Raw genomic sequence first — 22,707 nt, forward strand, 5'->3', positions numbered from 1 at the left:
TTGATATTCCAAAATCACGTTTCAGTTAATATTATGTGTAACACTTGTATTTGTATTTTTCAATTTCAGTAATAGAATGTGCTTCATTGGCATCGCACAATAGTTCAATCAATAAAGGTTTAATCCGTAATGATGTAAATAATAAATACCTACTGAAAACGAGTACATGCATGTATGTAATAACAAGGAATAAGCACCCCCTGCTGTTGACCGGTCACACCCTCCGTGAACGAACGATTTATCATTAATGATTACGATGGTGAATCAGTAATGCTGTAGATTGTTTCATTAGCGAACACAAATATATTACCTAATGTAACATTTATCAAAAGCGGATTTTATATCATTACTGATTGCTACATACATGTATAATTCATGAGGTCCGGGTGATCACATGCCACATGAACTGACTCTTTGATAAGATTTAAAACTTATGACGGATGTGACCAGTCAGCACATGGGCTGCACTCCTCCTAGGCACCTGATCCCATCTCTGGTCTATCTAGGGGTCGCCGTGTATCGTACTCTTAATTTGGCATGCCGCAAAGGAATTATGAAATTAATCGCTTTTCATGTATATTAAAAAAGGACGTATAGAATTTGAGTTTTTTCCTCAATTCCTCTGGAAACACAGAGACTTGGTAGAAAGATTGCATGTATGGATTCTCAACAGGAAAGGTAAATACAGAGAACAGTGATCAATGTCATAACTCTGATAAGCAATACAAAATAGAGAGTTGGGCAAACATGGACCCCTGGATATACTAGGGGTGGAATCAGGTGCCTAAAAGGAGAAAGCATCGCCGTCGACCGGTTACACTCGCCGCGAGCCCTATATCTTTATCATGTAAACGGAGTAATCCGTAGTCAAAATCGGTTTCCCAAGAACGGTCTTCTAATCGGTATGAAACACGTCAGCAATCATTTGACCCAATTATAGGTTGCATTGGCAAACCATATCATTATAACAACCTTAGAATTTACGAAATCCTGATTTTGAACGAGAATGTTGAAACCATCTAACATGAAATTCCATAAGCGGTTTAGGCACCTCTACCTTCCACACATAAATACATTACTCTGACAAAATAAGAAAACCGAGAGTATTTAATTATTTTTCCAAAATTGAGCCAATCAAAGGATTTCCTCCGAAAAGAGGAAAATCACACCCCTGCAACATTTGAATTCTTGTTAGTTTCTTGTGTACGCATGTAAAGGAATCAGAATTTCAATATACCAAGTATTAGAATTTATCTATAATCACAATGTCTCAAAAATATCAGAGACAGATTCTTATATCTAACTGTTCAATGTCGTTGTTGTTACTGTCCTTCACTTCTTCCACCATTTTCTTTCCTGGGTTTAATTTTTCGGTCTTTCGATCGGGTGTGACATACAGAAAATATCTTCATATATCTGAACGACCGTCAATTGATCATCGGCGACAATCCTTTCATCACTATCATAAATCATATGAAAAATTGATTTGGTACCAGGTATTCTTGTGGATTTTCATACATATAGATTAGTAATTAATAAAAGAAAGCGAATATTTTCAATTCGAGATAAATCCTCTGTGGTAACGTGACAAGAATATGAATTGCCCACCAATGATAAAGAATACCAACATGTATATAGTGTCACGTTTTATTTCAAATACAGGATTCATAACAGATAGTTCAGTAGTAATATTTTACATTGTACATGTAATTCAAGGACTCTCTGAACTCTAACATATACATATCAAATTTAGACAAGAATAGAACTCATATGAAGCAATGGAGAATAAGCATCCCCTGTCGACCGGACACAACTGGAGTTATCCGTAGTCAAAATCAGGGTATGGAAATATATCAATGAGTTTTGTAAGGAAAGACATCGAAACGATGTGAATATCCATCCTTAGTACTTGAATTCATCAAGGCGTCTACTTTTGATGAATTGATAATTTCAATTATCGAAGAATACAAAATTGAGAGGACAAACACATACTCTGGGACACGGCGGACTTAGAACAGGTACCCCGGATGTATCCTGTTGAGCTGTTACACCCGCCGTTAGCTGTACATCTTAAATAACTAAGCAGTAATCGGTTGTTGAAATCAATGGGTTCTTTTTATTTTCACCTTTATACATGCAATAATTATTCTTACTATAGTCCTAGATCTGATAACACAGTCTCTGTCGCTGTATATTTAAAACGACTTAGTTTGAAATTACCTTGCATTTACTTATGGTATTTTTCTGCAACCGGTATTACATTCAAACGTTTTAATTACGAACAAACTGTATATCTTAAGTGCATAACATATATCCTTATAATTATACCAACTGCAGTTTAAATGAGCCTGACTTTGGTTCCACATCTTTTTTCCATTATTTTCCCTTCCAAAGATGAAATTCCTTAAAAGCATGTTTCAGTCTTAAACGCATTTTATATGTAAGTAAATGGAGCGATTGGATAGAAATGAACCGTGCTTTTCTTACATTCCAAACATAAATACATCATACATGTTCTTCCCTACCTTTAGTCTTCGCAAAAATAGAAACTGGTGCGAGGGGGAAATTCCAAACTAGTTGTGTAACAACATATGCAAGAAGTGGTATAAATGAAATATGGATTCTCAAGAAATCCAAAGATGTTTTGTTAAATTTGAAATAACTCTTCTTCAAATTAACATCATCAAAAGGTGCTTTACTGAAAGAGCATCACTATGTACTTGCAGCTTTGGATAATAACTGCTGTTGTATTATTGTGATGTTATTGACCATAATATTCTTTTTCATCGAATTGACTATATGTACGGTATATTTGCTTTATCTTGTATAAGGTCGTATTCAACTGGTAGATGTCGGTGTGTGGCCATTGGTTCTGAATTATCCGAATCCCAGGAAATAAAGATTGGCGTCCAGCAAGGTTCCGTTCAGACTTCTCCGGCCTCGACTTCACTATCTGTTTAGTAAACTCATCGGTCATATGTATATGATATTCACAATATGAATCATTATTGCTACGCTGATGAGAGTCAGATTCATATCACGGTTGAACCACGTGACAGCTGGGATAATATTTCAGAACTTGTGGCATGTCTAACGGGTATTCGCAACTCAACTATTTACCTTGAATTGCTGTTCCTATTATCTCACAATAATTGTTCGCTAAGATGTCCAATATTTTTATAATATTCTATTGGAATATAAAGAATTATTCATTCTTAGATGGTATATTCGAGGGTAACATATTGTCTTGTTGATTCTTAATGTCAACCCTGTTTTCATGACAAATGCAATGTAAGACATGTTGTTATTTCGCCACATTATATCGTACATGGATCAGTTCGATTAATTAGGGTAACATTTGTCTTATTAATCTCAGCCCTGTTTTCATAACAAATGCAATGTAAGACATGTTGTTATTTCGCCGCATTATATTGTACATGGATCAGTTCCATTCATTGGAAATTAAAGCTGATTTAGAACAATTTAACACTATAAACCAAAACGAAACGTTGTTACTCCTGCAAATTGTGATGCATCCATTGATAACATATTTACTTACCAAATGAATGAAAGATAAAACAAAATTTAATTATAGGATTTAATGACTTGTCTATGAAAAATCATGGGAAAGTGGTTCATACAGATTTCAAAGGAGAGAATTCTATGGTAAAAGTATCATTATACACCGTAAGCGATAAACTTTCGGAAGGTCGGTGGTATCTTCCCAGGTACAGTGTGTCTGAGTTATCCCATCCATCAATAAAAACTGGGCACCACCAGATAACTGAAAAATTGTTGAGTGTGACTGAATACAGCAAAAAAACAAAAACAAACGAAAATAAATCAATGCAATAACTAGAAATAAGTCATGTATTACAATATAGATATATTACTTACGGCTACAATATGGTTTCTTTTCTATGCATGCCAAAATTGGACTGTCAAAAATATTAGGTCTCTACAGCCCGGTAGTTAAGTACTTCGTTACTAGCTTGAAAATAAGATGTATATTTAATTGTTGTTATAAAATTTAGAAATTCATTTCAAAATTAAGGATTATCTCCCTCACGCATAGCTCTTATCCTTAGACGAATTTGACTCTCCCCTTTTTGGCACACTGTTTTTCCCTATAATTGTTCTAAAAGTTCATTGTTATTTCAGATTTCAAACATTTCCGTTGAGCATCACTGAAGAGACATTATTTGTCGAAATGCGCATCTGGTGTATCAAAACTGGTACCGTATAAGTTTTACATCATTATACACCGTAAGCGATTAATCAATCATCAATATCAAAATTCACAAATAGCTTGAAATGGACATAATTAGGGAGCTAATATCCGCTAACAGCATGAAACCCATACCTGCAGTGTAGCAAATTAATAATATTTTATCTTTTATCAAACGGTATGGTATCTTGAAAATATACTTTACTACCCCCATTAAAGGTCCATTTCTAGTTTTCTTATATCACTATAATTAGTCACTCAAGCGATTATCATAAATGGTTAGAATTCAGTTCTCAAGAATACTCATAGCTATTACATCTGGGGGACTAAATGGCAGCCTGATTATACACATTATACAACCGATGATTTTCATTATATGTTCAAGACACATTTTAACCACATTACTTCGGAAATTTTAAACTATCATGTATTAAGTTTCCATTCAAAATCCAATCTAGATTCTTTCGCATCGATTAGTTTTGTCAGTTTGTGACATCACACCATCATTCAATTTGAATCATTACAATTTTCGGGTAACCTACCAAATATTGGATATCAACATGTTTTTACCAGTAGATTGTTTTTAAATGAAATCTTACTATGATATGCAAAAATATAATACTAAACGTTTTTTGACAACATAATCATTGTTTTATTTACTATTTTCTTTTGGATTGGTTTCAATGTCTTGTTCATAATGTAAGAAATAAAATCGAAATAAGTCTTCAGAGAAACAAACATGTTTAAGGTACATCAACAATTTAATGCGAGTACAACTCTACTTAAAACTGAAGCATTTTCATACAAATATTAATCATTATTAAAGTGATAAGCAGTTGTTATTTTTGACACCACTGAAAATGCTTAACTGTATAACTGTACACCCCTCTCTTTCCCTCATTCAAGAATAAGTTAAAAGGTTAAAATGTTTTAGTTTGATCAAATATGTGTTACTTTCATCTCACACACATCGATTTCTACAATGACGAAAACAAATCACCTTTTTAAAAACGATGAAACTGAAATTTTAATACATCTTTTTTATAGATAAACTTAATAAAATGTACTATTATAATGTAAATATATCAATTGAAAATCCAGGAATGTAGTTATGGAGTGTTTTGCAAAAGATGCTACAAAATTGTATATGTGACAGAAACTGGGAAAACTTTATACCAAAGGCACATTTTGAATTTGTCATGCTTTAGACCAGAAAAGAATGACCCTGTTGATAATCATTTCTAAACAGATTATTATAGTATCAATGATTATTATATAATGCGAATTGAAACACTTAACTAAGATGACTTTTAACGTCGGTTTAGGGAAAGGTTATGGAAGAAAAATGAAATACTTATTTTCCATTTGGAATGTTATGGTAAATTACAACAAAAATACATGGGTAACATATTTAACAGTTTCCCACTTTAAAGATAAACAATGAACACGGCTTTGGTAAAAATAAATATATAATTAACACTAATAATACGAAAGTATTCATAGGCATAACGCACGAACTGTCCAAAGTACATACGCTCTGAATACAGTAGAGGTTATATTTCAAATAAAATACTGTAGATTCCTTATTTTACGCAAGTACACCATATCGCGAAAACACTCATATACGTCAAACTGTGAGAACATAAATTCGCGAGCGCTCTATTGATAATGAGTTTTTACATGTATTTTACCAATAACAAAAATAAAGGAAGTAGTTTCAATACGCAATGCCTCTCGCGAAATTACGCGATAATAAATTCCTTGAGAATATTTAGGAAATTACAGTTCACTGCACTGGTTTTTCTTTTATAAAGAATGACGTCATTTATTGAGGCATAATACCAAAGTGAGACAGATGTATCTTCATCAATAACACAGATTACATGGTATGTATGTTGAATGACTCATACTGATGTAACAAAAAGTCAACACATACGTTTATCTTCTTTTTTTCGAAAAGAAAAAAGGTATTATTTTAAAGATAACATGTTGTATAGAAAATTTATTATATTTTTGCCTCATTTAAGGATAACGTTTTGCAAATTATATGGCCGTTGTATCGATCTTATCTGCTAATACTGGATATTGCTGTTTGATGCGATTCATACCTATTGTTGGGTCTTTCTTTACATAACTGATTTTGACAACGGATTACTTCGTTTACCTGAGGATATAGTGCCCAGGATGAGTCAGGTGTCGAGGAGGAGTAAGCATCCCGTGTTGACTGACCATACCCGCTGTGAGCCCTATTACGGATTAACCCAGTCAAAAATCAGTATGTAAAGAACGGTTTGAAAATTGGTATAAAACACGTCAATAAATCTTCTCACTTCACTTTTGAAATTGAAATACATTTCCTTCGCAAGCAAGTTGTCAAGTTTCAATGATATAAACTGTGTAAAAACCCAACGTTAAAACTACATGGAATATTATTGAAAACGGTAGATTACACGATTTTCTACGATTAAGAAAACAGCTAAGACTAAAAAGAGCAGTAGCGCTACATCCTCCAGATCTATCATTAAGTTCAGACACTGCGTGAGAAACGACAAAACGATTCCATGACTGTAGTTCACCTGGTTAGCGCCCATACTCTACATGAACCTTAATATATAGATGTTATTCAGTCTGACCTTTGTGGTCACTGTAAAATACATTTCACGGAATTAGCGTTCATATAGTTAACGTTCATACTCTACGTGAACTACATGAATTTCTACATAACAATTCTTTAATTTATAAATGATATTCTGCATGACCTTTGTGGCCACTTTAAATTGGTCCTGTACAGCTGGTAATGCATCATTACGATAATTAGACGATGTGGATAGCTATAGGTAATTAACTCGTAGTATAAAGTGTAATAATATTTTTAATTCTGCTCTAACCACATTTATGTGACTATCGGCAGGAATATTTTACAATGGAGATAAAGATTCTGTTCAGACTTGTCATGGTTGACGTGTGTAGTCGTTCTACAGTCCGCCCCGAGTTACTGCGTAAGTTGTTAATACTTTATCATTGGTTGTCGCTTATCGTTAAACAACTTTTGCGTTTCTGATTATACTATCACGGCGGGCGTGGCCTCTCAGCAAAGGCTTACCCATCCCTCTCACTCACACGGTGAACACCTTAATGATGAGTAGTCCAACAAGACAGTCGTTGGTAGGTCGTTTTTCTTTTTCCCGTCGGGAATATTTCGCTCATATTGAGATGTCACCGGGCTCCATGACCATAATTTTAGGACATACTTCAGTCAACATTTTGATTGCTTCTCTCTTAAGGTAAATCGATCCTCGAGAAATGTGATCGATTTTTGCAAAAGGCTTTATCAAATTAATATTTGCACACTTTAGATATATATCTTTAAGAGGAATTTTATGAACTGGATAAAATAAGAAAATTCTGGAATACTGAACAATTTTATCATTCCATAGATTATCAATAATTTATAATTTAAAAAAATTCTCAAGGACAATAAGTCATATGCTCGTATATTCGCTACTATGTCTTATACAATGATTTCCCTAATATCCACAATTGATTTATACATATGTCCAGTTGACAGGGGATGCTTACTCCATCTAGGCACCTGATCCCACCTCTGGTGTTTCCAGGGGTCCGTGTTTGCCCAGCTATTTATTCTGCATTGTTTCAGGTGGATCGATCCTCATATGACTTATCAATAATAATGGTTAAAGTGCAAAAACTGTATTACTTTTCATTCAATGTAGTTAAATTTAAACAACAACCATAGAAAATGTGTATGTTACCACATTTTTAAAAATGTCAGACATAAACAAAAACGGAAGTATGTGTTTACATCAGAAAATCACACATTTTCGTTGTACAGAATAATTAAAATAGATAAAATCCTGTTGTAATGACAAATTTTAAATGTCAACAGTAAAAAAAACTTTTAATTCATAAATATGTATAAATTAATTGTGGATATTAGAGAAATCATGCATAACAGACATGCAGTAGAATAAATACCAGCATAGGAGTTATTGCCCTTGACAACATTTCTTTAATTATAAAGAATTGATTATCTATAGAAAATATACACTTTTCAATATCCATAGTTTACAAATTCTTTTCATTTTATGCAGTGAATAAAATTCCTCTGAAGATATATTTCTTTCATGCGCAAAGTTTAATTTCATAAAGATTTTTTTTGCAAAAACCTATGACATCACACGAAGATCGATTAACCGTAAAGGAGTTATGGAATTGATCACTGTTCGTTATCTTCACCTTCAATTTATAATTATATTAGCTTTTTTTCTCTTCTAAGCATTAAAAATTTGTCATTTTGATAAGTTTGTATCTATTTATTATTATTCTAATTTATGCAAATGTGTGATTTTCTGATGTTGACCTATACTTCTGATTTTGCATGTCTGAGATCTTTTGATAAAAGTGGCAACATTTACATTTTCTTTGGTTATTGATTAATTTGAGCAATTTTGAGTGGAAATTAAAATAATGTTTCTACTTTCAGCCATTAATATTGATACCTGTTGAATGATCAATAGAGGGACGGGTCATTGGTTTCAAGTGGGCCCAGGCGAAAAGTAAAGCACATATATTGAAAAATATATGATATTGATAATTTAAAGATATAATATTAACAATTTCAAAATTGAATATGAATTATGAAACACTATCATCGTTAGCTATTAACTTTTAAAAGAAAAAACCCCTTAATTTAAAAAAAGAAAGAAAAAAGAAGGTGGTGTGGATGGTGTAGGTAATGTTGTATATTGAGGACTGACTTACCAATTGAGGGCTTGGAGGTTCCTGGTTTGCCTTGCGAACGTCCTCCACAGCTCTGTTGGTGCTAAAATACTGATCATATAGCACTTCAAACACGTCGTCAGGCAGCGATATCTGTTTTCCATTGTTATTATCTATAGGCGATAAAAAAAAAGATGTGGAGAAAAAGTATCAGTATCAATGTGTGTAGTTGTATCCAAGTTACCTTAAATCTTTATTATTTTAAACAAGTCAAATTTTACTTGCCTTGGAAGTGTAAATAGACCTTCCCCTTGTACAAACTTAGCTGAATGGCATATTGCCCTTTAACATATTTACTTGGTTCTTTCAAAATAAACTGAAGTTTCCGTTTGGTTTCTCCTCCCATTGAAATAATTGTGCCATTTTGAATAAGCAAGTTTTTGAGTGAATAAAATGATTGAAATTTGACTTTATATACATGTACGAGTGTGTAAACATATCCTTTCCTTGGACTCTTATTTTTAAAGTCAAAATACATCTTTTGATTTCTTACAAAAACACCATTGTTCTAAAGCATAGTTATAGAAGGGAAGTGTGGTATTTTCCGGCTAAAGGTTCACGATGAAACTGAAATGTGGTAGTGAAAGCAAATGTATTTTCCTTCAATTAGTAGTTTCTGTATTTTCAAAACAGAGCGTCAAATCGTTTAAACACGTCATTGTTCTGAAGAAGCATACACCCGGGTATAAAGTGTCACCAATAGACCCATACTTGAACTTAGTGTTGTTGAGAAAAAAAAAATAGAATAATTTTAACTAGAAACGATTTCAAATCACTTAAAAAACATTAATGAATGTTTTTCTTAATTAGTAATTTACATTTTCTCCATCATTCTTTTTAATGAAATCTTATATAATTTATATCTGTTTGTTTACATTAACTGCATCGTTTTTAAAGTTACCTTCTTAGATTTAAAGGTCCTTTATGTCCCGAAAGTATAATTAATTATATTTGAATCGATTTTTGTTACATCTGAAAAATTCTTATATCGGACTCAACATTCCAATATTACCTTTATCTTTTCCTACCAGAGGTTTTGCATTTGTAAATTTAATAAGAAACAATTGATGTATGCTACACCTTGAACTTTAGAGTAATTATTCTTAACTCTTAATGAACTTGATTTTCTCCTAAATTCCAGAGCAATGAAAAATCCAGATTTGACATATAATATATTTAAATTACTCAAATCATTTTAGGGTGGTTAATTAATCTCTTACATCAAAAAGTTTCATGCAGTAATATATAAATTTCTTACAATAACGGGATATTTAACATCGGGCTCGACCTTCCTAAGACAATTATTATACATGCAACAGTCACAATTCGCGCGGACATGTCTGACAGCAGGTGGATCTTCGTTGTATGTTTGTTGTGTTTTATGTATTCAGATGGAATACAGTTTTATGGTCTGTAGTGATAATGGACAGTGTGACTGGATGCACAATGTGAAATATGATTGTTATATGGCGACCGACTTGTGAATTTTACGTTTAATATATTTTGATGAATCCTTCAGATAAGATATGCGTTGTACTGCTGTAACTAGTGTGGTCATTGATGAAGGACTCAGTTGTAAAGACTTGACCAATTCGGAAGTCATCCTGGAAGATGAAACATATGTGAGTACATATATGTAAGACGTGATACATTCATTTTTTCATAACCAAATTGTTAATATGGAAATGTTAGAATTTAATGTAAATTTCATTTGACTGTGGATCATTCCATCATCTTCTCACGCACCAACCAAGGACAGTCCAGATCATACATCAGTCAGCACTACCAACATGAGCAGCCCTGATCATACCGCTGTCCACACTACCAGGATGAGAAGCCCTGATCATACCACTGCCCACACTACCAGCATGGGCCGCCCTGATCATACCACTGCCTACACTACCAGCATGAGCAGTCCTGATCATACCACAATCAACCACGCTGAAGTGTCCACCTCCCAACATGTGAATAAAGGTGTCAAGCATCATGCTTTTATAATACAAATCTTGCTGCAATATGTGTTAAACTTTACATCTTGAATTGGATTACAGTTTCATTAAGCATGTTCTAGTGAAATATATTTGTCTTTAAAAAAAATACAATAATTGATAAACTTGTTTAACGTACATGCATATAATTTACTATTTACATTACAAATACATAGAAGTTGTATGGAGAATATTAACCCATCCTAATTTATTATTTTTTTCCAATTATCATCCTCCTTTGACTTCAAAAGAACCACAATCTGGTAGAGATGGCCATCCTCATAAATAAATACATATATATTTCTTCATTTTGTTTATCTTTATTTACAATGATTTTAATACTGACGATTCTACCTTAGGATAGTATATAATGTTTAATAATTCCTTATAAGCAGCTCTTGACAAAAGCATCAGTGTTAAGGTCATTGACATATTTATTAAAATTGAAAAGGTTTTCAATGGTTATTGACTTCTCTGATAGAACAAAATTACTTATCTGAATCCCGCATTAGACACGTGAAAACAAAAGTACGTACCATCTATCCTTCTGTGTTTAGTAAACCAGAAGTGATAAAAGAATTAGATAGGTTACATGAGGAATATGTTTTGGTTCCAGCTGACAAGGCTAGTAACAACATTGTCTTTGTTTGTAAGGCTCATTATTACAACTGTATTTTAAACGAACTTGGCATTAATTCCACTTTTGGTAATCATACTTATACTCCAACTGCCCTTTCAAAAGACGAAATTCTTCAAAACCATGCTTCAGTTTTAGACACATTTAATATTCCAGTCAATGGGTCGAATGAATATGAGTTACCGTACCTATACTGGATTCCTAAACTACATAAAAACCCTTACAAACAAAGATGCATTGCTGGATCCAGTAAGTGCTCTACCAAGCCCCTATCTTTGCTCCTCACGAAAATGTTAACAGCTGTGAAGGAGAAACTTCAAACTTACTGTGCGACTACATATGCCAGAAGTGGTGTTAATCAAATGTGGATTCTAAAAAATTCTAAAGAACTTTTAGTAAACTTGATATCACAGAATTTTTCCCAAATCAATAGCATTAAAACCTATGACTTTTCAACACTATACACGACCATTCCTCACGATAAATTAAAGACTAGACTTTTTGACATCATAGACAGTTGCTTCTTCAACAAAAACGGAAAACGGAAATATTCATATCTAGTGATCAGTCATTCAAAAACTTACTTTGTTAAACACCACTCTGATTAAACGCACAAGTACTCTGAAGTTGAAATAAAAAATATGCTAGAGTTTCTCATTGACAATATCTTCGTGGTCTTTGGTGATCAGATCTTCCAACAGTCTGTTGGAATTCCCATAGGCACGAATTGTGCTCCTTTGTTAGCTGACCTGTTTATATATTCATATGAAGCTGAATTTATTCAAAAACTTCTACGTGAGAAGAAAAAATCTCTCGCTGTGACCTTCGGTTCGACTTTTGGATATATCGATGACGTTTTGTCTATTAATAATGATAGCTTTCATTCATATGTCGATTTGATATGTCCCTGTGAGCTCGAAATAAAGGACACCACAGAGTCGTCCACTTCTGCTTCATACTTAGATATTTTATTGAAAGTAGACATTAACGGCAAACTGGCAGCTCGGCTGTGTGACAGACGGGATGGTTTCGGCTTCTCCGTCGTCGGCTTCCCACATTTGTGTGGCGGTATTCTGTTGTCGCCTGCGTATGGTGTTTATGTATCTCAACTGATTCGATATGCAAGAGCTTGTTCTGGGTATAGTCAGTTTATAAATCGAGGTGGACTACTGACAGACAGGTTGATGGCGCAGGAATTTCAACAGTCTCGATTGAAGTCAGCATTTCGCAGGTTCTGTGGTCGTTATAACGATCTAGTTCGTCAAGACGGCCTCGCATTGGGTCAAATGCTTTCTGACGTGTTTCATACCGATTGTTAAGCCGTTCTTGGCACACTAATTTGACTGCGGATGGCTCCGTTTACCTGATCATGATATGGGGCTCACGGCGGGTGTGACCGGTCAACAGGGGATGCTTACTCCTCCTAGGCACCTGATCCCACCTCTGGTGTGTCCAGGGGTCCGTGTTTGCCCAACTATCTATTTTGTATTGCTTGTAGGGGTTATGAGATTGATCACTGTTCGTTATCTTCACCTTACATGTACGTCTTTATTAATGACATCTGATACCTTTCGTAAATCAACGGTTCAAATATGTATACATTTAAATTGAAGTACATTAAAAGTTCATTATCACAACCTATTTATCTTACAGTAGTAAGTATTTTCCATAGAGTTATATCTCTTTATTGTATTCCTAGACTATTAAATAGTTAATATGTGATACTTTGTAAGCAAAATATATGGTAAGTGTCCCTTTCACAAAAAACAAATTGGTTAGAGATTGATAAAAATTAATCCCAGATAAGCAAGAATGAAGGAGTTATCTGATCTTGTAAAATTGCTAAGAGTTATCTCTCTTTACATGTAAATCAGTTTCTTATGTATAAAATGGAATATGTGGATAGGTGCGCGGGTACGTTAAGGCAGGTTATGAAAAAATTTTGCTGGGATAAAATCCGCGAAACAATGTGACGTCATAATTGAAATAAGTATATCACTAAGTATATATCAAATTCCGATTTTATTTTTTATTTAAGTTTTATTTATGCATAAAATAAACCATGCAGCTACTAAGATCCAACGAAATTCGAAATGCTATACTGCTGTTGTGTAATTTATGTCTGATCGATATGAAAGTAAACTGATGACGTCATGACTATACATCGAGTGACGTTGACACATGCAAGGAATTTGTTTATGTGTGCCATGCAAATATCGACAAAATGTAGAGTGTTTGAAATATATGACATGGGATATATGGAATATATATATGAAACGCTGAGAATTTATTGATATTAAGAAAGTATGTTGATATCATTCATTGACAACTTTGTTTAACAAAGAAAACATTCCATTTAGCATGTCGATCCGATTTTCCTCTGTCACAGACTGAAATAAAACTGCAAAAGTAGCACATTAGCGCGCATACTTTTAGAGACTTTTTATACACCGTTTGAAAGGTCATAAACTAATGTACATGGCAATTACTGATAGAATCGTCTGTTAAGAAAACTTTAAAAGAAAACTACATAGCATCATGCAAAATGGAAAACATGAACTAGATGGTTTCGTGTTTAAATATTCAATAATTATTTCTTATTGAAAGTGGTAGGATTATATCAGTACTTCTAATATACTATGGGTATTTTACCGTCATTATCGCCAGTTAGACCAATATTTGAATCTTGGGATAATGTGTTACTTTTACATTTTCTATTAAGGTACCTCCATGATCTATTCATAACAGTCATGAAATGACGTCATACGGAAGCGCATGTTTGTCATGTTGTTATGATACAAAATGTTCTCATGTAAACAACCAAAATAGTTTTTAAGAGTTAGTAGCTCCCTCTCTCTGTGTAAGACATATTTGAAAAATTATGCAGTTTCCGTGCATAAATGAAGCATGACCTCCCTTAACATACCCGCGTGAAGTTTCCTGTAAGCCTTTTATAATGGTATATAGAAAAAGCCTTTCTGAGTTGGCGCTTTCCGTAAGCTTTTGGTATAAATATATTGAATAAGCATTCTGAGTGGGAGGAGTCTCCTGTAAGCCTTTGGTATAAATATATAAAATACCTTTATTCTCATTACCATATTTTGTAAGAAATATATAGCCAGATCGGCGGATCTTACTATATATGTATTAAATGTGTTGTAATACAGTATATATACCACTACTTTTGGGGTGAAGAGGTCAAGCGAAGAAAAAATCGAAGAATATTCTTCTTGTCTTAAAGACTGCAGACCCGACGAAGAAATTAACGCATATTTCGGGGGCTACATCGAAAAAGACGGCAAAGAAAACCCTTGACTAAATACTCCAAAATGAAGGGAATTGGGAAATATTTGAACTTTACAGAGAGCTACATCAAGTTACGAGAAGACCAACATTACTTTAAACAGACTCACAATGATGGAAGACAACGTTCAACTCAATCCACTCGATAATGAGGTTTTCGCTTGGGGGTTAAAGTCACCGGGTAACGAAATACTATTTCGAAACTGTATTTTAGTGATGATAATGCATCTACGAGCGTAAAATTTTAATCCGATGCAGCTGATTTAAATAGGAAGAAGCAAAGTGATGTATCAACATCATGCCTCAATTTCACTAGTCCACCCGTATGGCAGTTGGCTTCAAACTGTGTTCCTACGTCGTGCGCTTTATCCACATTAAAACTCCTCTCCATCATTACAATGTTTCCGCAATAGCGGGAGTCAATCCATTGATGTTTGATGATTAAAAGTAATGCATCCTTTGTATGAATCGAAGATTTAGTGATGATAATGACTTTCCAAGAGATTTTTTATTGATCATTTTCATTCAAACTTTCATTGAATCTGATTAAATTGAAAGTGTATTGTAATATCATACTTTTTTATTTTGAAGAGCACAGCACACATGGAAATAAAGATAGGTGTTAATCGTTCAGAACTAGTCATGTACCGATTGTCGCCGACTTTCGATTGTCGGTCGCTATAACTGAAACGATGTGAATAATCGATTTGTCATTTTGAAAATCGAAAATCGTCGACGTCAGTATTTTTTTTTAATAAGACGAATATTCCTACCGCGACTTATCTAAAATCAAAAATGGCTGACGAAGCTGAATCATCCGATGAGATTGAATATTGTTTAACGTTTCTCTTGGGAATCTTTCACTCATATGGAGACGTCACCATTGCCGGTAAAGGCCTGCAAAATTTAGGCCTACCCTCGGCGCTTACAGTTTTTGAACAGGGAGGGATCTTTATCGTGCCACACCTGCTGTGACACGGGGCCTCGGATTTTGCCTCTTACAACAAGCAAGGGGTAATGCGGCTCTATTCTAGCCCGGATCCCATACGAACAACAAAAGTCGAGATATCTATCCCTATCCTGGGAAAATAAAATCGAAATTATGGGAGTATTAACTTTAAATTTCTAATTATGATTTTCGACGTCTCCATATGAGTGAAAATTATCGAGAGAGACGTTAAAGAAGATACAATCAATCTAACGATTTTATTCTAATTAACTTAATATCTAGGGTAAAAAATAAAGTAAATTTAATATATTTATGTTATTAATTTGAAATCATTAAAATTCGATTATTTTTCGATTAATCAATCGAAGAGGTACATCCGATTAATCCGATCATCGATTTTTTTTCCTATTGCCCATCACTATTCAGAACATTAAACTTCATTAGTCAAGTGGATCAGAAATATTTGTGCAACATTATGTTGTTTTGTTTTAAACCTCATCTAAGATGAAAAGGTAAAGATAACAAACAGTGATCACTTTCATAAATCCTTATATGGAATACAAAATAGGGAGTTGGACAAATACTTAGTATACAAGTGGTGGGATCAGATGCCAAGGAGGATTAAGCATCCCCTGTTGACCGGTAGCACCCGCCGTGAGCCCTATATCTTCGTCAGGTAAACGGATATCACAAAGGACAAGAATAACACTATATAATCCGGTCAACGAGGAGCGAAAACGTCTTCATTAATTGCTTTGATTGATTGATCGTATATTGATCGGTATAAACGTCCCGATTGAAATTTGGCACTCATATGGAGACGACACTATTGTCGGTGAAGATTTGCTAAATGTAGGTCTATATTCGGTGCTTACGATATATAAGCAGGGGGATTGTAATCCTACCACACCTGCTGTGACACGGAATCTAGGTATTCAGGGTCTCATACGAAGGGTCGCGCCATTTAATTTCCTCTAACGACAAGCAATGAATACTGAGGACCTATTATAACCGGGATCATATAGGGATTTAATAGCTTGGAAACTGATCTAACCACTAAACAGGAAATAGTGAGGTCAAGGTCACAAGGAAGGTAAACATGTCACGGTTGAATAGCTGTCATCAATATGTATCACTGTAAGAGTATTCATAAAGATATTATCAATAGTTATTTTGATACACCGAGTTAAACAAAAGTAGGGAAGTCAAATTCAAGGAAATATTGATGCAGTTGAAGAGATACCACCAATACGTATCATCATACAGGGCTAGATAAAATATCGTGAATAGCTTCTTTCAAACTTAGCTAAACGTAAATCATGACGGAAGGATAGCTGTGGAAAACATTATTAACCCCAGTCATATTCATGGCGGGGCATAAAAATAGAAGTAGAATGATATATTTGGTACACCCTAAGGAGTAGACGAATACGCAATTCCCGGGTTATTCAATACTTATTTCCCTTTGTGGAACTCTTGCGGACAGTAAGAGGAAAAACATAATTCCGTCCACACGCGATGGGTACAAATGCTTATCGCTGTCTTCATGTATTGCCTAAAGAAAAATTATCGGACATCATGCAACAACCCAAACCGTTGAGACACACAATTTTAGTAAGTTTATGAGTATTTGATAACAAAATAGCTCAAACAAAAATCGATAATCACCATTTTTCTTTAATTAAAATATCAATCGTGCAGAAGAGGATATAAAAACATAATTCCAATGGCCTAATTCAAACAAATTTCATGCTTGATATGGTCAGTTTAATGTACATTAACGGCTGATATTTTAACAAAATTTACACTTTCATGAGTTTTATCCTTATTTACATAAGGAGTCTATAATACACGTATACATCTTGTACCCATCCAAGCGTTTAACAGAATACTGAACATATCTCCATTACAAAATAGCTACTATCTCGGAAGCTGCATATTCATCACTATTCGTTATCTTCACCTTGCATCGCCCTATTGCTTTTGAGGCCATGTGGTCAACGATCAAACTGAACATAGGAAAACGTCTGCTCAATATTTTGAGAACCCTTTGCTTGAATGACATCGAACTTGGTACTCAGGGACATCGTAAGGAGTAGATGACCCCTATCAATTTTGGATTCACGTGGTCAAGCTCAACATAATAAAATGTTGTCCTCTATATTTTAAGAATCAATTGTTTGGAGTAAATGACTCCTGTTGATTTTTACATTACATGGTCAAACGCCAATGGTCAATCCTCTCTGGACATAGGAAGATACTGTCCGCTCAATATCTTGAATTGTTTTGGGTTACTATAGAATGATTCATGTTGTATAAAACAAATGGAATATTTGACGCCTCGTTTAAGGTCTGTACTTTGTAAATTATGTGGTCATTATAACTCTGCAAATACAAGATAATAATACTGGGTTGAATGCTGCCTGACGCATTTCATATTGATTGATAGGACATTCTTTACATAAGTGATATTGAGTACAGATTACTCCGTTCACCTGGTCAAGCTATATTGTCCACCGTGCCTAGGAGGAGTAAGCACCCCCTGTCGACCGGCCACAACCTCCGTGAGTCCAATAACGGATTAATTCAGTCTTAAAAACGCGATGGTCTAGAGGTGGAGCGTTCGCCCCGCATGCGGACTGCCGGGGTTAGGATCCCGACCACGACAGACCTAATTCGTTAAACGCCAAACGCTCGGCATCAGGTGTAAAAGTCACGGGTCCCCTGAGATGATATTAATAACGGTTGTTCCGTGTCATAGTAGATGTGGCACGCTAAAGAACCCACACTACTTAATGCCTGTAAAAGCCGAGCATAGGCCTAAATTTGAAGCCTTCCATTGGTCTTCATGCCCTCTCCATATGGGTGGAACATTCTCGAGATGGACGTTAAATAAGATATAATCAAGCAATAAATCCATTCAAAATCAGTATGTAAAAATGGCCTAACAATTAGTATGAAACATGTCAAGTTTTCTCACTTCACGTTTGAAACAGAAATTCCTTTCTTTCTTGAACATCGGTGTAATTCGTCAAGATTTTGTAACAAGATGTGTTTGTGAAACACATATGTCCCCGATAGCCGCCAATTTTAAAGATGGCCAATATCACAAGGACAAATGTTTTGGTACTAGTAGAAAGATCTTGTCACTAGAAGAACTCATGCGCAATATGACGAATGTCATATTTTTTTTAAAAGTAGGTTAAACTCCTAGGTCAAAGTCACAGGGTCGAACATTTTTGTTTCCTCGGAAAGGTCTTGTCACAAGAAATACTCGTGTGAAATATCAACGTTCTAACATATACTTTGCAAACCTTATTAGTAATGTTAAAGTTTCAGAAAAAAATGACACACGGGATAAAAACAATATGCGCCCGATATTCGATTGATTGATTGATGTTTTTCCGCCACACTCAACAATTTTTCAGTTATCTGGTTGCGCCCAGTTTTTTCTTTATTGGTGGAAGAGAGAACCCAGATACAGTGTACATGGGAAGAGACCACCAACCTTCCGAAAGTAAACCGGGAAATTTTCTCACTTACCGGCGCAATCTTCGATCTCGGGGGCATAAAAACTCAGTTTAAAAGTATACGAGATATGTTTATTGAAAAGGTATATTACAACTGTGATTTAAGAATAAAACGACCAGTAGCGCTACATTCTACAGAGATACCTTGTGTGAATGCACTTGACATAATTAACGTCCGTACTCCACACGAACTTCAACGTAATAATTCCTTAATTTATAGATGATATTCAGCCTGACATTTGTGGTCACTGTAAAATTGGTCCTCTACAACAGATAATAGATCATTTCGATAATTTGACGATATACATGATGATAGTTATACACAATTAACTCATAGCATATATAAAATGTACCAAGATTTTAAATTCAGTATTAACCACATTATTTATGTGACTATCAGCAGGGATATTTTACAATGAGGGTACAGATACTGTTCAGACTTGTCATGGTGACGTATACAGTCGTTCTACAGTCCACCCGGAGTTACTGCGTAAGTTACTTATAGTTTATCATCGGTGTTTGTTTTTCATGAAACACATGTTGTGTTCCTGTTGATACTATCACGGCGGGTGTTTTCTCCAGAACCAGCGGGTCAGTTTCAATCAAACTTGGTACAACCCATCCTTAGGTGAAGGAGGTTCACTTGTCTAATAATCGCGGAAATCGTGATTTTTACTTGTGCGTAATAGAAATTACATTTTTGGGTGGTATTTATTGTAAATTTACAAATCATATGTGAAAAAGGTATATGGATCCTAGATCAGAAAAAAAATAGGGGGAGGGGAGGGAGGTTGCATGATACCCCTATTGTGACACCAGTATGTGTAACCTCTGGTGAAATATTTCCTCAAAGGCCATAAGCGCCGAGGTAAATATTGTTCACCAGCGATGGAGATTTTCAAGATTGATTGATTGTTTTGATGTTTTCCGCCACACTCAACAATTTTTCAGTTATATGGTGGCGCCCAGTTTTTGTTGGTGGAAGAGAGCACCCAGATACAATGTATCTGGGAAGAGATCACCGACCTTCTGAAAGTAAAATGGGAAACTTTCTCACTTCTCGGCGCGAGCGGGATTCGAACCCGCGCCGTCCAGAGGGGCGTTAAACAATACACAATTAATCAATCAATCTAGCCCAATACGTGCAATTAAACTAAGCGATACATTTTCTGTAGAAAAATTGTGGCGCGCTCGTATAAACTAGTCATTTTCAGCACGTCATACAAATCACACGCCTAAGGAGTCGGGAAAATCGTAAACATATCTTTTTTTTCATTTTTACATAATTTACAGACAATCGAGACACTACGACCATCATCAAGGGGTAAGATACAGCCTCTGTTTCTGAATATGACGTACCACGAGGAGACGAGAATCACCACGTACTACGGACGCTTTGCTGGCCCTTCCGATTTAGTGACCGATTCCGTGGGAACGTTACTGAAAGGTAATTTGTTTGTCATATGACATTTCAATTAAATATATTTACTCTTTCCTCATGCTAGTGTTTCTCGTGGCGGCCATAAAGTATCCATATACCGGATAGCAATTAAGTCGCTCGGGTGACTTGAAGTCGTGTGGTCCAAATTTCAACAAAATTCCCCACCTTAAAAAAAACGTTCTTAAAATTTGTATGATATTTTACGGCATGTCATTCATTTAACCAGAATCATTTGATTTTAAATCGGTGATAACAAACAACGGGCACGATCATTTCTAATGCACGAATCAAGTGACAGCCACGCGTCCATTTTAGGCTGAACATCGGTGGTCTTACCTGTTTAAAACTGTATTTTATAACAACAGTACCGTGTCGCAAGTTTAAGATAAATAAAAATAGCAAATGCCTTTCAATAATACGGTGTTTACGCCTTGAAGTTGGACAGCGTCAGAGTTATATATCATTTTGGGATTCTCCTGACGCGCATGGGACTATTTATAGATGCCTAACAGGCAATGTATAGTTTACGCATACCCGCTATATTTACTTTTTAAATATCCCCTCACTGTTGTCTTTTGCATATAATTAAGGGAAAGTTGAGAAGTTAAAAAACTAATTGATTGCTTTGAATTAATTATATGTATGTGCAAAAAAAATGAATGAACATCGGGTTATACAGCTATCAACACGATGTCTGATACTTGCAAGTCAACGCAGTAAGTAGTGGCTAAATATCAAAACTGTGACGGAATCGGAGACGAAATAAATAAGGAGCAATCACAATCCATATATATGTCTTAGGTTTGGCGCTGCCACGGCATGAGTGGGGCTGGAACTCACGATATCCGGGTTAGGAGGTATAGTATTTGAGAAAATGTTAAGTTATACTGACATATTGTTAGTTTTCTATAATGTAATCACAAAATATTTGTTGCAGTTTCCGATGGAATGGTATCTTCAGAATTCGAGATAATCGCAGAGTTCTCAGTGGATGACAACTATCGCCGTTTTATTCTGCGATCAGAATCTGCATCAGAAACATTGAAGATTGTATTAAACAGACACTCAGAAAACAATGTTCAGACTACGTTCGGCGGAACAAAGTGCGTGTTTGAGGTAAAGAGGTCAAGGGAAAACTACATAGAAGAATATTCCTCCAGACTGAAGAGCTCTGGTCTGGATGCTGATTATAATATTTACGAATATTTCGGAGGCGACATCAACAAAGACGGCAATGTTGAAAGCTTAACTGATCTCTCAGAATCCCAAATAAAGGATATTGGGAGATATCTGAACATTACACACAACTACGCAACGAGTCACCAGCTGTCCAACATTATTATAAACAAACTCGCAATGGTGAAGGACAACGTTCAGTTCAGTTCTCTCTATTTTGATGTTTTTGCTGTGGGTTTTAAACCGCAAGGTCGTCACGATATAGCTGAGGGAGTCATGTGGAGATATACTATTATCAAAACTATGTGAATTGCATGATGTTCGTTATGCAGATTTTAAAAAAAATAAATATTTACATGCATAATTGCTTCCAAATGAGTACTAATCTATATGTTTACATGTAAGGACATTTGATGTAATCTTTTGAAAATGTATGACATTTGATACCGGCGAAACAGCTGCAAACGTAGACATACCTATGTAGCTGAGTTAACTAAGCAACAGCAACAGGGCGTATCGACAGCCTACCTCGATTTCAGGGGACTAGTCAACCCGTCCAACATTGGGTTTCGAACTGTCGTCCCCACGTCGTGCGGTTTATTTACATCAGAACCCCCCCCCCCCCTCCATCATTGTAACACTTCATAGATTGTGG

The 22,707-nt window shown here is 35.0% G+C and overlaps 1 protein-coding gene and 1 pseudogene across 1 annotated transcript; one reads left to right on the forward strand and one right to left on the reverse strand.

Annotated features, from left to right (window-relative positions):
* Window positions 1–8,680: 8,680 nt before the first annotated feature.
* Window positions 8,681–9,391, reverse strand: LOC125662282 (uncharacterized; annotated as a pseudogene).
* A 10,412-nt stretch (window positions 9,392–19,803) lies between these two features.
* Window positions 19,804–22,420, forward strand: LOC125661839 (uncharacterized). Its single transcript, XM_048893966.2, has 3 exons — window positions 19,804–19,925; window positions 20,729–20,882; window positions 21,814–22,420. The coding sequence occupies exons 1-3, from the start codon at window positions 19,851–19,853 to the stop codon at window positions 22,359–22,361; spliced, it is 777 nt and encodes a 258-aa protein (XP_048749923.2). The 5' UTR covers window positions 19,804–19,850; the 3' UTR covers window positions 22,362–22,420.
* The last annotated feature ends 287 nt before the right edge of the window (window positions 22,421–22,707 follow it).

Source organism: Ostrea edulis, chromosome 8 (genome assembly GCF_947568905.1).
Source record: "Ostrea edulis chromosome 8, xbOstEdul1.1, whole genome shotgun sequence".
In the NCBI taxonomy this organism is placed as follows: domain Eukaryota; kingdom Metazoa; phylum Mollusca; class Bivalvia; order Ostreida; family Ostreidae; genus Ostrea; species Ostrea edulis.